The sequence below is a fragment of the Elgaria multicarinata genome, chromosome 10 (genome assembly GCF_023053635.1).
Source record: "Elgaria multicarinata webbii isolate HBS135686 ecotype San Diego chromosome 10, rElgMul1.1.pri, whole genome shotgun sequence".
NCBI lineage: Eukaryota > Metazoa > Chordata > Lepidosauria > Squamata > Anguidae > Elgaria > Elgaria multicarinata.
The window spans coordinates 36316074-36331548 of record NC_086180.1 but is presented as its reverse complement, the minus strand read 5'-3'; the positions used below and the strand labels follow the sequence as shown (position 1 = coordinate 36331548).

Genomic DNA, 15475 nt, shown 5'->3' with positions numbered 1-15475 from the left:
ACTTTAAGGTCAGCAGCAGAACGTCCCGGGAGGTTGAAATGTTCTCCCACTGGTTTCTGAATTTCGCCTTTCCTGATGTCAGATTTGTGTGCCTTTCGCGTACAGACTGGGCTGTCGTTTGTCCTATGCAGAACGCAGAAGGGCATTGCTGGCAGATGATCTATAGCAACCATCACATTGAAAGAGATGCCCTCCTCTCTAAAAGTAATGCACGTGGCGTGGGTGATCTGTTCCTATTAGCAAATGCACTCATTAAAGGCTACCGCGTTAAGAGGAGTTTTTGCTTGGCTGGGAGAGTTGCCAAGTTGCGCCCCGGAGTTTCTTTTTTCTAGTGGCGCCTGCTGGATCTAAAATTGCCCAGCATAGACCGTGTGTGTGTGTGTGTCAGAGAGAGAGAGAGAGAGAGAGAGAGAGAGAGAGAGAGAGAGAGAGAGAGAGAGAGAGAGAGAGACCCTTTCCCATCAGAGTGGCTACTCCTCCTTTTCGCCCTCCTTCCTCTGGTTCTCGGATGGTTGAAGCTGCTTCGCCCTCCCTCCCTGAGTAATGAGGCTGTCCTAGCACGAGATGAGGAAAAGGAGAGCCGGGAGGAGGAGGCAGAGTGCCGGCTTCCGCCGCTTGAAGCCCCTTTCCCCCCTCAGCTCCCCACTCAGGCACTCGCCCCGGCACGTTCTGCGCTCCTCTCGGGCCGGCCATACCAGCTGCGGGAAGACAGAAGGAAGGAAGGCGGGAGCCTCGGTCTTGGGCTGCTGAGAAGAGCTTTGCGCGTCCAAGCGGCTGGGTGGGTGCCCCTCTGCTGGGGGCGGCCAGCGCTTCCCTCCTTCTCTTTTCCTCCTCCAGCTCTTAGCAGCTAGCAAGGGGCGGCCACTGCCTGCTTAGCGGAGCGGGTGGAGCGAGGCAGGTTCGAGGCGCCCGAGCATGTCCGGCAAGGGCAAGAGGGGCAAGGAGCAGGGGAGAGTGACCTTCTCCCAGCAAGAGGAGGGTGAGGACGAGGCGACCGCTGAAGAAGAAGAAGAAGAAGAAGAAGAGGAGGAGGAGGAGGAGCAGCAGCAGCAGCAGCGAGCACGCCGGGGCTGGAGAGGAGTGAACGGGGGGTTGGAGCCGCCCCAGCGTGACCAGGCGGTGAGAACGCAGCGGGAAATGTACGGCTGCTACCCGCCCTCGCCGACGCCGGGCAGCATGTAAGTCGCCTGAAGGGCCCTGCCGGCTGGGGTTGGGTCAACTCGGCTGCGCGGTGCATGGTGGCGCTTCTCTTTGGGCGGGAAGGAAGTCGTGGCGGTTTCTCCTTTGCAGGTGGTTTGGAGCTCAAAAGTTGTGGGCTTTTCCTTGCTTGACTACTCCCGAGGAGACGGTTAATGACCGTCGAGGGGATCTTGCTTGGGAGGGTGCAGTTGGTGGCTCGAAAGGCACATTGAAAAGCCAGGGAGATCATGAAAGCATTGCCAAGAGAGTGCTGGAAAAAGAATAATTTTATTAGAGTGTACGAGTGAGTATTCATCCTACAGGTGTTTTGGTCCCCCCTTTCATTCTGTAACTCCTTACTGGGGTTTCCTGTTGTCTGCTTTCTGGAGTACAATCCTGCCAATTAGAGATTGGCTTTTGATTTGAATGATGTACGGCTGGTTGCTCTTATATAGTTTGCACAAACAGTTGGATTAGGTGCGTCTTCACTGTTCCTTGCTCCATTCCATTTTCTCTCTCTCATGCTGCCCCATGAAACAAATCTTTATTCCATAGTTGGACTATGCAGTGTGTGAAGAAGTACTTCCTTTGATCTGTCCTGAACCTTCCACTATCAACTTCATGTGATGACACTGGGTTCTAGTATTATGAGAGGAGGTGAAAAATGGCTCCCTATCCATATTCTCCACAGTCTACACCATGCATAATTTTGGGTCTTTCTTAGTAATAGGCTGGCCGGCCACTGGAGCATCAAACCAGAAATGGATCAAAGTTACCCAGGATATTTATTTGTAAAATAAATGTTTTGAATTTATATTTATAATATTAAACATTAAAAAGGGGTTTGCATGGGTGGTTTTAACTAGGATGGTTGCTTTAGAATTATGAACCCCTTCCCCACTTATTCTTCTAGTCAATTTGGATTAAGCAGGAATCCATAACAGGGACTATCACGTATGGATTGTGGATAACTGATGTTCTCATTCAGAACTCAGAACACTCACAAACGCTGTATCTGCAAATGCTGCTTGGACCAGTGAAAGGAAGTTGTCTACCTCTTTAATGAACGACAAGAAAAACAATTCGACAATGGAGCAGAACATGGTGCAGGCTACCCTCCTTTTTCCTTTAACTTCTTTGGTGTAGTTCAGAATTGCTGGTCTGGCTGAACACTTATAAAGTGCTTCCAAATGGAAGGCTCCTAGTGCTACCAATCCAAAGGTATTGTGCAGCTTTTCCTTATTTCCTTCTTTAGTGGACTTTCTGCAGTAAAAAAAAAAAAGCCAGGAAAGCCGTGGGAAAACATGGGGAAGATGCAAATTGAAAACTTCATCTGGACTACTCATAAAATTCCATGAATGAGACAGGGCAATTGCACAAAAAAAGTCTTGTCTGGAAGCACTGTTATAATATAGATGTCAGGGACTGGAAAAGTGAAGGATGCGGCCGAGAGAATTGCACAGGCAGAAAAGATGCCTGAATCATTGTAATGGGATCTTTTTGGATTGTTCTTGGGAGTTGAGAGAGATTAGAAGGTGCCTCTTGGTGGGATGAAAAATGGATTTCTGTTTCACTGTCAAGCTGAAAAAATATTGAGGTCAGAGATGGTCGACATGCAGTAAGTGCAGATGCTAGGCTTAATTTAAGACACAGCTCACTGAAGCCAGGAACATGTGAAAGAGTTGAGAATTATTCAGTAATTGAAAGGGGGCATGATACCGTTCCCCTCACCACTGAGTAACCACAGTTAGTTCCCACAGATCTTAGATTTCAAATCAGAGGCAGTGGCTTCTGTGGGCAAGTTGTCTTAAGAAATTAGCTATGGGTAGACACAAACTTCTTTTAATGGGGCTGTTGGTCCCCCGTTTCATACAATTTTATGCATATTTGCTCAAGAGTAAATCCTATTCAATTCAGTGGGACTTATTTCTAGGCAAGTGAGTATAGGATTGCAGCTTAAGCTTGTTGTAGCTCCTTTCTCTATCCAGCAGAAGACACAAGGCAGAATTTTAAAATGGTCATGTATCATTTCCTGGAAACACAACATAACCTGCCCACTACTCCAATGGGACATAGGGAGATGGGTTCTTCAGCACCCCCTTGTGTCTTCCCTTTGTGGTCTCACAAAGCTCTCCTGCAAATCAGCCACTGAGCTACTTTCCTGCCTATTTTTAAATAACATTTTCAGAGGTAGGTCATAGAATTGGGAGCATTTGGGGCTGTTTCTCTTGGGTGCCAGGAGCCCAGCACTTGCTGACCTGTTTACAAAATCTAAAAAAAATCCTCCCCTAATTTTATACACTGAAAGGAGAATCTTTATTCAAACATGCATTATGTAAATATAAAATCATCATAAAAAGGAACATTTAAAATTCCTAAGTGAGAAGCTTTCTTTTCACTCAGGTTTTATATAGTTTATGGAAATATGAGACAGCAACTCAGTCTAGCATGTTTTAATATCCTGCTGTATACATTTAATTGACATTGAAAGCAAGGATTTAATAGAAACAGATGAGTCAGGGGTGTTTTTCTCAGACAGTTAGAATAGCTGCTGAGAAGCTCTAGTTCCTGTGTCAGTTTCAGGTCTTGGGAGTCGGCATATTCATTTTGCTCAGCTGGCAGTAAGAAAAATAAATTATCTGTCCTACAAACTTTCCTTGCATTTTCACATGGACAAACAAATTTGTCAAAGTCAAGAATGTCACTTTGGCAAAAAAGAAGAGATAGGGGACATCTAAAGGTAGATTCTAATTGGAAAGCTTTGGCTATCATAAGTAGAACTGTGCTTTTTTAAAGTGGTAATCTCTATTGGTTTTATCAAACCTAGCAATAGGTAGAAGGATTGCTAAATATTTATGTATTTAGACTTATATCTTGATCAAAGTATCCCCCAAGGACTCATAATCTAAAGGCTTTTCTGTATAACCAGTTTAAAGAGTACTTAGGGGAGTCCTTTTCCCAGATTATGATAGCTCTTCTTGAAGCACTGCACACAACGTTCAAGATGTATCATGCCACACTGATTTCTGTCTCCATGCCCATCCACCCTATGTTACGCGAGGTAAGGGAAGCCTTTCCTTCTGTTATGAGGACATATATGGCACTCACTACCTCTCCTCTATTTGTAGGTGCAAAGTGATCAGGGTATTTTGTTCAATTACATTACTTTAAAATTACTTGCTTTACTTTCAGGTTGTATTCCTCCCCCTTGTTTTTCATTCATTTCTTTCAAATGTGTGCTTAAAAGCAATGACATACTTGTTGCCCAGGGTGATATGTGTGGGTGCTAGGCGTAAGGGGTAGATAAGAGATGACCGTCTATACACTTTTACAGTCCATTACCAGCATATTGCTATTGGGTAAGCCGAGAGTGGAGCCCATAGCCTCCCTGCCTGCTGACCTACCTCATTTGCCCTATGAGAATCAACACAACAATAAACTGTGAAAGCTTTCTTTTGGCCTTTGTACTATTTGATTTTAATGGTGGGTTTTTTGCAGATGGAAGTCATTACGCAATGACAATTGGGAAATTTCCAATTATATGTGTGTGTCCCCTCCCCACTCCAATCCTTGTTCATGCTTGTTTCCTTTCCCATAATTACTTCTTCTCTCAAACAACTTGACACCCACTCCAACCACTTCCTGTGCCATGCCATCTCATACCCAACAGAGATAAAGATTATGATTATGTGGATGCCTGTATGCCAAGAATACATTCATATATATTTTTTTCTGTTTCTGATGCAATAATACATTTCCTTTCATTGGCTTTGAACAGAAATAAATCGTTTCAGACAAGAAAATTTTACCTCAGAGAATGCAAATATAAGAAGATGAATGATCTGGAATTAGCCTCTTTCTTTATGGAGTACCATAGCCTGCTCTCACATTTCAGTATTTCAGTCTTCAAGGATAACACAAGTATTTGACCGTACAGTTTAATTCTTAACATTATAATGAAAACCTCTTATGAGCTCCTTGTTTTGAGTTATAAAATGAAGTGTTTCTAAAGAGACAATTAAACTTAGGCTGGTGACAAACATTGAATACAAAATTAGTTCAGGGTATGTTTCAGACTTCATTTGTGTACCTCAAAACAAATTAAAACAAAACACCTACCCTTGCTTGAATCTCCCTAAGCATAACTTGGAGTTGATTCATACAAGTGCCATGCAATATTTGTAATGACTGTGTAGTGGGATCCACCAGAAGAGTGCAGCTAAAGAAATGTTTAGAAGAAAATCCCTGTACTTACTTCATACAGCTACTAGTGCGTTTAAGCAATATATTTTATTATTTACAACATTTATATACCGCTTCACATCTAAACATATATTATAAATATTACTATTATAGTAACGTATACTTAAGGTTGCAGCCAAATCACAAAGAGATCCAATACATACGTTTTCATACTAGCCTCAGATATTTGTCTATGGCAGCTGCCTTATTTCAGATCAGAGTATCTGTTAATCTAGTCTAGTATTGCCCACTTTGACTGACAGGAACTCTCCAGGTTTCAGGTATCTTCTACCCGATCCTATTAGCTGGGAATGCCAAGGATTTGACCTGGGACCTTCTGCATGCAGCACATGTGCTGTACCACTGAGCTATGATTTGTCTGATCTTTATTACCCTAGATCCTTGCATATCCCCTCCATGTAGCGATTGCAGATTCTCTGTATAGTAACAATACGGAACATTTGAATCTACTAGTGTCCTGTACAGCGGCACTCATAGTGATCCTAGACATGTTAAATATGGTTGATGGGATGCTTTAAGGCTGTAGGGAAAAACAATCAGATAACAAGACCTTGTGTTTTCTACATTACATATTACACATATGAAAAGAAACAGGGCTAAGGAAGGAATAAGAAGGCGGCATTTTTTAAGGGCCAAAGCTCAATGGTAGAAAGTATGCTTTCCATGTATGAGGTTGTGGTGGATTTAATTTCCAATTAAAATACTCAGATAATAGGGGAGCCAGAGATTTGGTGCTATTTATGGTTGCGGTACTTATCTATATTGGACTGATTCAGACTTAGGGAGATGTCTTACATTTTCTCTACTTCCATAGAACGGTTTCATACGCTATGGCACAAAGGGTATGTCAGAAACAGTTCAGCAGTTGTGCAATGCAGTTGCAGATTAGATATAGTGATCATTGGCTTCATGCTGATACAGCCCTATGGGATCGGCACTATGCTTGGGCTATCATCCACACGATCCAAATAGAATTGGACCAACTAGTTCAGTTGCTCCTATGGGATCTGCATATCTGCAGGGCTAGGTTAGTGCTTCTGCTTTTAGAGGTACTAAGGAACAAGTCAATTGTAACCTATTAATTCCACACTGGAGCATTAGGAAGGAAACGTGCAACCCAATTTATAAATTAAGCAAGCTCTTGATTGAAATCTTGCTCAATTATGAGATTTGAGCTGGTCAGAGACAATCCACTGTTGTCTAAATCTCAGTCCTCTATCTGTAATATAATAATATTGACATACCTTAAGAAGTTGTTGTAAAGCTTACCAAGATAATGTATTTTAATTTGTTCCGGAGCATGATATATGTTGTAATGCTGCCGTGGGTGTATTTTGGTGTTTTTTTTTACTGAAGGTGAAGGATAATTATAATAGAAATAAATAGAAAAATAAGCTAGATGAAAATAAATCTGTAATCTGATTTGTTTGGAGAAGGACAGCCATCAAGAGCCCTGTGGAATAAATGATGCTAGCATCTTAATAATTCCACCCTAGGCTTTTGTATAAGGAACCATTGCATGTTATAGGTTGCTTTTTGGAATGCATTTTCTACAGTCTGCCCCGCTCTGGGAAGGTCTGCTACAGCAGCAGATGTGACTGTCTTATAGGCTGCTCCTAGTGCTCTGTTAATCAACCTAACAGGATGTACTGAACCAATAGGACATCAGATACCATGGGACTGTGGATGTGCATGGATTAGTTGTTTGGAGTGTTCCTTATTCATTATACCAAAAAGCCTGTTTGAATCTATCCCATATAATTTAGGATAGATTTATACAAACAGTCTTTATCAGGTGATATTTTGCCATGTCTGAGTAGGATCCATGAGAAACCAACATCTCGAGCTTTATTACAAAGGAAGAGCTTACCTCTCAAATTGCATTTTAATTTGCAGGTCCTATGGTCAATAGTGTGCAGCGTGTGCTAATGAAGTCAGTGTGGCAAAAGGCAATACTAAATCCTGTACTAATGAACTTGTGATGAAAGCCCTGCTGATTGGGCTGTGTGCTGATATCCATGCAAATGCAGAAAAGCGATAATGGCAGTGCTGGCTGGTAAAGGAGCTATTACTAAACCAGAAACATTTTCTTGCTGTTGCTAAAGAAAGTTTACTGAAAACACCTGCTCAAGATTCTGCAATAATACCAAAAGGCAAAAAAGAATTCTACAGGCAGCTCAATCCTGTGCCTTCCAATGCAGGAAGACCTTAAGTTGGCACAACTCCCAGCAAGGATTCCATTGCCAGCATTATGTAGAAATTAATTTCTTTAAAGGTTTCTAGGCCACCTTTCTGCCAAATCAGGAACCTGGTTTTCTCCGAAATTGTCTTATAAATAATTAATTATCCTGAGATGACAAGACTTTGAAGTCATTTCCCAAATTATATTTGTTTACATCATCAAGGTGTGAATCTGACATTAGAACATCATTTAAATAATAATAAATGTCCTTGAATGATTAGGGGCACTTTCCTATATTCATTTGCCATCCCATGATGATGATTCAGGATCTACACACTGCGAAATAGAAGGGGAGCCAACTTCAGTAGCTATACGTATTCACTGTTTTGCTTGCCAGTAGTCTTTATGGAGGGCAGAAAACTAATATGGTGTGATGTAATGATGAGAACATAAGAAAAGCCCTACTGGATCAGACCAAAGACCTATCTAGTCCAGCATCCTGTTTCCTATAGTGGCCAACCAGATGCCTATGAGAAGTCCACAAGCAGGACATGAGGGCAGAATCCTGTTCCACTGTTGTTTTCCAGTGACTGGTATCCAGAGAGGCATGCTGCTCTGATCCTGGAGGCAGTACATGCAATTATGGTGTACAGTTGCCATGACTCGTAATTGTAATGTCTAGTGTGGTTCAAAGTTCCCAGGGGAGTCAATCTGAAGTAGCTGGACTTACTAGAAGGTTGAAGCAGAGTCAAGTCCAACTATGCCAGATGGTCAGGTTTTCCAGGACATAAAAATGTAAGAAAAGCCATGCTGGATCAGACCTAGATTCCATCTAGTCCAGCATTCTGTTCACACAGTAGCCATTCAGCTGCCCATTGGAAACCTACAAGCAGGACATGAGCACAACAACACCCTCCTACCCTTGTTCTCCAGCAGCAGCTGGTATACATAGGCATTCTTCCCCTGATATTGGAGGTAGCATATAGCCATCAGGGCTAGTAGCCATTGATAGCCTTGTCCTCATTGAATTTGTCCAGACTCCTTTTAAAGCCATCCAAATTGGTGGCCATCACCACATCTTGTGTGAATTCCATAGTTCAACTATGCGCTGTGTGAAAAAGTACTTCCTTTGATCTGTTCTGAATCTTTTCTACACTTTCCCCAACATTTTGGCAATATCCTTTTTAGGTACAGTGGCCAGAATTGTGTGGTTGCACCATAGATATGTATATGGGGAGTATGATTTTGACAGTTTTATTATCAATTCCTTTCCTAATTATGCCTGACATGGAATTTGCCATCTACACAGCAAATGCACAATGGTCAACATTTTCATCTAGATGTCAACCACAACCCCAAGATCTCTTTCTTGGTCGGTCACTGCTAGTCAGTTTCCATCAACTTCAAGTATAAGTTGGGATTTTTTGCCCCAACATGCAGTACTTTACACTTGATTACATTGAATTGCATGTGCTATTTTGATGCCCATTTCCCCAGTTTGGAAAGATCCTTTTGGAGCTCCTTGCAATCCCTTTTTGTTTTTAACCATGCCAAATAAATCCAGGACCTTGGATAGATCTATGCTAGCTGGAACTCATTCAGGAAGAGCTGTTGTCTAAGCAACTTAAGGAGGCTTTTGGAAGCCTTAGGAAGGCTGGCAGGTTAACCCTGCCTTCTCTAAGAACGGTCTACTTCTTAAAGGGTCACTGTCTGATTCTGCAGCCACTGGTGGTGGTGAGGACTGCATTAGAGGAGTGTTCTCTGGGCTCAAGGAGTCCTGTGCTCTCTGTGCTCAAGGAGTCCTATAAAATGATGTTCTTTGGCTTGGAAGGGCCAGATAGCAATTAATAAGTTAGTAAATGAAGCCTCCACCCACCCCACCCCGAGTCCTCTGAGCCAGAGAAGGGCTGAAGAACATGACTGTAGCCATTGATTGACGCTCACTGCCAGTTGTCCTTGGCTCTGATAGTATTGGAAGGCCTAAAGGGACCCTAATTTATACCGTTAAGGTAGTTAATTTCAGGTTTCCATCTCAGAGTTGTGTGTATTGACTAAGATTAGATTATTAAATCAAGACAGAATTAAGAAACAGGAGTGGTAGAAGAAACCCACTAGCTTTTTGATTGTGTGATTAAGCACTAAGTGAAAACAACTACATCTGCCATCTAACTATTCTGGCAATGCTGTGCTATTAAACATTTGGCATCTGTTTTTTTGTAAATAGTAAATTGTTTGCAGCCAAATTGTAAAGTTACTCCACCAAATGCAATGAAATTCCATTAGTTGAAATCTGAGACAGAAGCATATAACCTTCTAATTTAAAAGCCAAATTTTCTGTATAAATTTCTTAAATTGATGCAAAATGGCTGCTATTCCATACTAGCTTTTCATTTTGTACTTTGTCTTAGTTTGGCACAATGCACTACAGTGGATATTTTTAATGAAATGTTTCAAATTATAACCATATTATAGGATTTAAAAATAATAATCCAGTTTTCCTAATATTCCAGTATTTGTTGAGGAGATGGTGAAGAAAGACTGGGATGAGATAAATGGAACAATATAAAGCCTGTAGTCTTTACACAATATAAATTGTGTAGGGACTATGCAAAAGGATATGAGACTACAGACTGCAAAAGGTCCTATCCTTGCACACTTAAACTTCATACCAACATGAACAGTTATTGCTGCCGTATAACTTCCATTCACTTCAAGCGGGCTTACACAAAATTCCTGTTTCCACAATCACAAGTTGTTTTGCGTGTGTGTGTGTGTGTGTGAGAGAGAGAGAGAGAGAGAGAGAGAGAAAAGAAATCATTAGGAGAAAGATTTTCATTGCAGTTACTTTAGAAGTGTGTCTAGGTAGAAAAACAAATCAACTGCACCAATTCACAAACAAACGTAGTAGAAACACACAAAAGGTATACTCAGCCTGTTAGCGTTGTGAGCTTTTAGCAAGTGCTTTTGCAATGTGAACTGTTACTGAGATTCTTTCCCCTGATGAAGAGCTTTTGATACTCAAAATATGTTGGGACAATTTTTATCACACTTTAATATGAAACAAACGTTGTGATTCCACTAATGATGGAATAAACAGAGATACTATCAATAAAATACTCTACCCATTGTTCTCATAGCAAAATGTGAATTTGCATGCTTTACATATAGTATGAATCTCTTTCTGTTGCTACTGCACCTTTGCTTGCTTCCTTATCTGTTTTTCACTTGATTCCTTATCTGTTTTTCACTTGATAAATGTATGGCAAATTTTTGTTGCATTTGCCCTTGTCCATGCTCTCAGTTCAAAAAGATAGGAAGAGATAGAGTAGAATAATACACTATTATCTACCTATGCTTGTGGGTGAGAAGCACAATACCTTAAGAAGGGACCGTACCGTTGATCAGCTGATTACTGTACTTGCTGTCCCATTTAAACTTCAGAAAGCTTATCCAGCCTTTTGAGAGACATAGAGAAGGACAAGGGAGTGAGGCTCCTTTAAGACTCTAGGAAGAGGCCTGATAATTTATTAATTGGGCTTTATGGTTGCCCCCTCCCACCCCACTCCAACCACCACAGCTATTGGAAGAGCATGGCCAAGCTCCAGCAATTCTATCCTAAGCCTATGGAGGGCTACATGGAATATTGCTGTGATGACTATGGTTTGTCTGCTTTTTTAAGTGGGTCATTATAGTGTTGCTCTATGTTGTGTGAAACCTGGGCTCTTTTTCAGTGACCTGCGTGAGTGCTTCTGTTGTGCCCCTACATAATTCTGGTGCAATAGATGAGACTGTAGATTCTGACAAGGCACAGCCAAGGAAATGACTGCTATAAAATATTGTTTCTGCTCATTAGGCCCATTGATGGAAGCCCTTCTTTGAGGCGTATGACTATGATGAGGGAAAAAGGAAGGCGGCAAGCAATTCGAGGTCCAGCTTTTATGTTCAACGAGAGGGGCACAAGCCTCACGGCAGAGGAAGAGCGCTTTCTGGATGCAGCCGAGTATGGGAACATCCCTGTAGTGCGCAAAATGTTGGAAGAGTCGAAAACACTGAATGTCAACTGTGTCGACTACATGGGCCAAAATGCTTTGCAGCTCGCTGTGGGAAATGAACACTTGGAAGTGACAGAACTTCTACTAAAGAAGGAGAATCTGGCACGGATTGGAGATGCCTTGCTGCTTGCCATCAGCAAAGGGTATGTCCGAATAGTAGAAGCAATCTTGAATCATCCTGGGTTTGCAGCTAGCAAGCGGCTGACTCTGAGTCCCTGTGAGCAGGAGCTCCAAGATGATGATTTTTATTCTTATGACGAAGATGGTACCCGCTTCTCCCCGGACATCACCCCCATCATTTTAGCTGCTCATTGTCAGAAGTATGAGGTGGTGCACATGCTGTTATTGAAAGGGGCAAGGATAGAGAGACCTCATGATTATTTCTGCAAATGCAATGATTGTACTGAGAAACAAAAGATTGATTCTTTTAGCCATTCCAGGTCAAGGATAAATGCATATAAGGGGTTGGCAAGTCCTGCCTACCTATCCCTGTCTAGTGAAGATCCAGTTCTCACTGCTCTAGAACTTAGTAATGAGCTGGCCAAACTGGCTAATATTGAAAAAGAATTTAAGGTAAGGTGTCACTTTTCATACCTTCTCTTTTTGTGTTGATTTTAGTGGATTCAGACACTTTCCCTACAATTTCCCTACAGTTTTATCTATTTCTGTCAACATTGCAGCTCTGATGCCTAGATCTTTTAAAAACACGTTTTTGCTTTAAATGAAAATACTTCACTTAATAAGTGCATGGTGTCATCAGGGAAAAAAGTGCATTATTACCCCTGGAATAATACCTCACTCTAATAGAAAATAATTGCTTTTAGTGAAGTGTACTCAATTGAAATACTGCTATCTGAGCCACCATTCTATTTTACTCCTAAATGAGTATTCTTGTTTTTATTCACACCATTTGACCGGTGACGTTTACAGGTTATGAAAGCTACATGCATTTGTCATTTCCTTATCAAAAGAACGCTGTGCTTATTCATCTCCCAGAAATGTACTAGGGTGTCAAGAGCCAGCTGTTAAAATCTATATAGATGACCCACCTATGATTCTGTTTTTCACTTACCCATTATAATGTCACAGAATGCTGATTATTCTCTTTTTCCAGATTTTTCATCAATTAGTCTCTGATACACCTTTTATGCTGTTTAGGTTCTTTTTCATATCATAAAATTACAAAGAATTGCCCTATCCTAATGCAGGTTTTACCATATAAAAAAACTGGATCAGAGGATGCAGGTTGTAAACAAAACCAGTTATACAAATGGGACTTATATCCAGCTGGAGCAAACATTTTTATGGAGTCCTTCTGGGTCACCACTGGATTCCACTCCTTTAATTAATTCTTCTCAAAATTGTTGTAAGGAGAGAGAAAAACATCAATCTATGAAGCCTATTCCAAACTTAGAGAGCTGTGAAGAGAGAAAAATGTGTGCGTGTATGTTTGTATGGGGGGAGAACATGGGTGATGGTGGTGATATATTGGTGTGTGTCCAACTTACAGTGTAGCAGTAAAGAATCACTCCAGTGCCCAGACATAACATGCAGCTTAAAATAAACTAATTAAATCCAAGCTGTAGGGCAATTCAGCTCCTTAAATGGCACTTCCAACATAGAGTCCAACTGAGGGAATTTTAAACTTTTTGCAGGTCAGATATTTTGTGTTTGTGGCATTATATTTAAATTGATACATTGAGTGACATTTTGGTAAAAAGAGAGGGTACAGGACAAGTAAATAAACATTTTATTATTTAAACAGTTTGTATTATAATCTCATATGAAAAATGTGTGTAGCCTCTTAGTTATAATTTATTCTGCAACACATGCAGCTATTACAAGCATAAGAAACACTTCTAAGGCTAGGCTCTGGTGTTTCAACTTGTAGTAAAGCAATAATTATGCTGTTAACAGAAACATGAAGCTGTAGTTTACTGAATGTAACTGAATGCATATTTTGTTACTAGGACAAAGTTTTGGCAAGAATAATCTGTAAATACTGTAGACCAAAGCAAATTGTGACAGAACTTGCTACTAAGTGGTAGTTTTGGCTTGAACTCAGAAACTCTGGCATTTACTGAAAATATAGTTGATATAGAATTAGGCTTTGTAAATCTCTTTGTAATGGTATGTCATAGAAACGACTAGTGTTAACCTCATGTTGCCATGGGGGCTAGTAGTCTGAGAGTGATTGGATAAAAATATGTTTGCCCATTTCCATTCCGACTGGAAGAACTATAGTCTTTTAAAATAAATGTACTACAGATACACCTGTAAAGGTGAAAACAAAAAAGTTCTTTTTAAAAACAGCATTTACCATTTCTTTAAGATGAAAGGCTAAACCTCCAGAACCACAATTCTCAGAGTTCTTTGGCAGAGGATTACTCCCCACCATCACCATTTTGATTTTTTTGGGGTTGAAGCTTGGTTTCCCCTTTCATAAGCCTCCCCTCACCACCACGCACTGAAAACTACAACTCCCACAGAGCTTTGCACTTGCTCATTCACTCAGACAGTTTTACCTTAGCCTCTTGTTGCCTTGCCCCATCTGCTCATAATTCAGCTCAAACTTCTCCAGCTGCGGTTTGTCCATAGTAGCTACTTTGTTGGGGCCTTCCTCTCTAAGCTGGGCTGGGCTGGGCTCAGGGGTAGGCCCGGGATGGCCTGAGCAGGATTGGGGAGGATGCGCTGTTCCTGCTGTAGCTGCGTTAGCGAGGGCAGAATGTGCACAGGGCTTCTCCTCAGTAGCCACACCCCTCTTTGGCCAAGTGCCGCTTTGCCTCAGGCCAGCCTCAGCAGCAGGAGGGAAGCCTGGTCCGGCCTCAGCAGGGCCACCATGTTGGTTATGGGTGGCAGCAGAGACAGTGACAGGAATAAGAAGGAATATTGTATCACAATATTTCCATTGCCAGGAGATGGTTTCTTGCGGAGCTGAAATAGCAAACATGTTTTGCTATTAAAGCTTGATCTTTGACCGTTTTCAAAGTTTCATAATTTTCTGCACATCTACACTGCTCAAGCTTCAATTTAAAATTATTGAAATTGGTCTAGTAGATCTCTAGTAATAATCCTTACACTACCATATAGATATTCTTTGGTTTTGTTTCTTGTACCTGTATAACAAATCATGATGAAATAATACACTGCACATTCTGAATCCCTTACTTATAGCAAAGTAAGACCATAATTAAATGTTAATTGAAGTATATTGTTTTGGGGAAAAACGTCTTCAAAACAGATAAGTTAAAACAAATCTTGTTAAATGCAGATATTTTATCCAGTGCATACACTTCACATTAATTGGAGAACCTTTGGAAGTTCACTTAAGGGCTAAATGACAGCAAAGGTAAGTACACTTGAACATGGGATCACTCATCCATTCAGGAAGAGAGAAATACGTTGTCTTTGACAGAAGAAGTTACAGACTCTCAAGAGTTGATGTGTTTGTTCAAGGATGGAGAATGTGAACATTAGAATGGGATCGTTTGCATCCCCTAGTACTAGACCTACATTGTAGGCCACTAGTGTATATGTGGGATAGGTTGGTCCTTTCTTCTTTTCAGGCTTTGATGCTGTGGCTGTGTTAATGTTGTTGTGCCTGGTTGTTGATGATGTTGCTTGCTCTATTGCACTGATGGATTGCACTAAATCATTGCTTTGCGTACAAACTGGTGTGCCTTGAAGAACTGTGTTGCAGGGCAGGGAAATCCAGAGGTCTTTGGAGGAAGGGCTGAATAAATATGTAATCAGTCAATAATAAAAATGTGTGGCCGATCTTAATCCTTTGTGCAGCAAT

At 41.2% G+C, this 15475-nt stretch overlaps 1 protein-coding gene across 2 annotated transcripts in view; it reads left to right on the top strand.

Annotated features, from left to right (window-relative positions):
* The first annotated feature begins 857 nt into the window (after nt 1–857).
* The window catches only part of TRPC3 (transient receptor potential cation channel subfamily C member 3), a 65471-nt gene continuing 50853 nt past the window's right edge, over nt 858–15475 (top strand). The window contains exons 1-2 of one of the 2 annotated variants that reach the window (XM_063136257.1): nt 858–1178; nt 11478–12249. In XM_063136257.1, the coding sequence (XP_062992327.1) occupies nt 916–1178; nt 11478–12249 (1035 nt within the window). In that variant the 5' untranslated portion in view covers nt 858–915. Of the gene's footprint in view, nt 1179–6432; nt 6470–11477; nt 12250–15475 lie in introns of those variants that run through there. The other variant, XM_063136258.1, reaches the window with a different exon arrangement.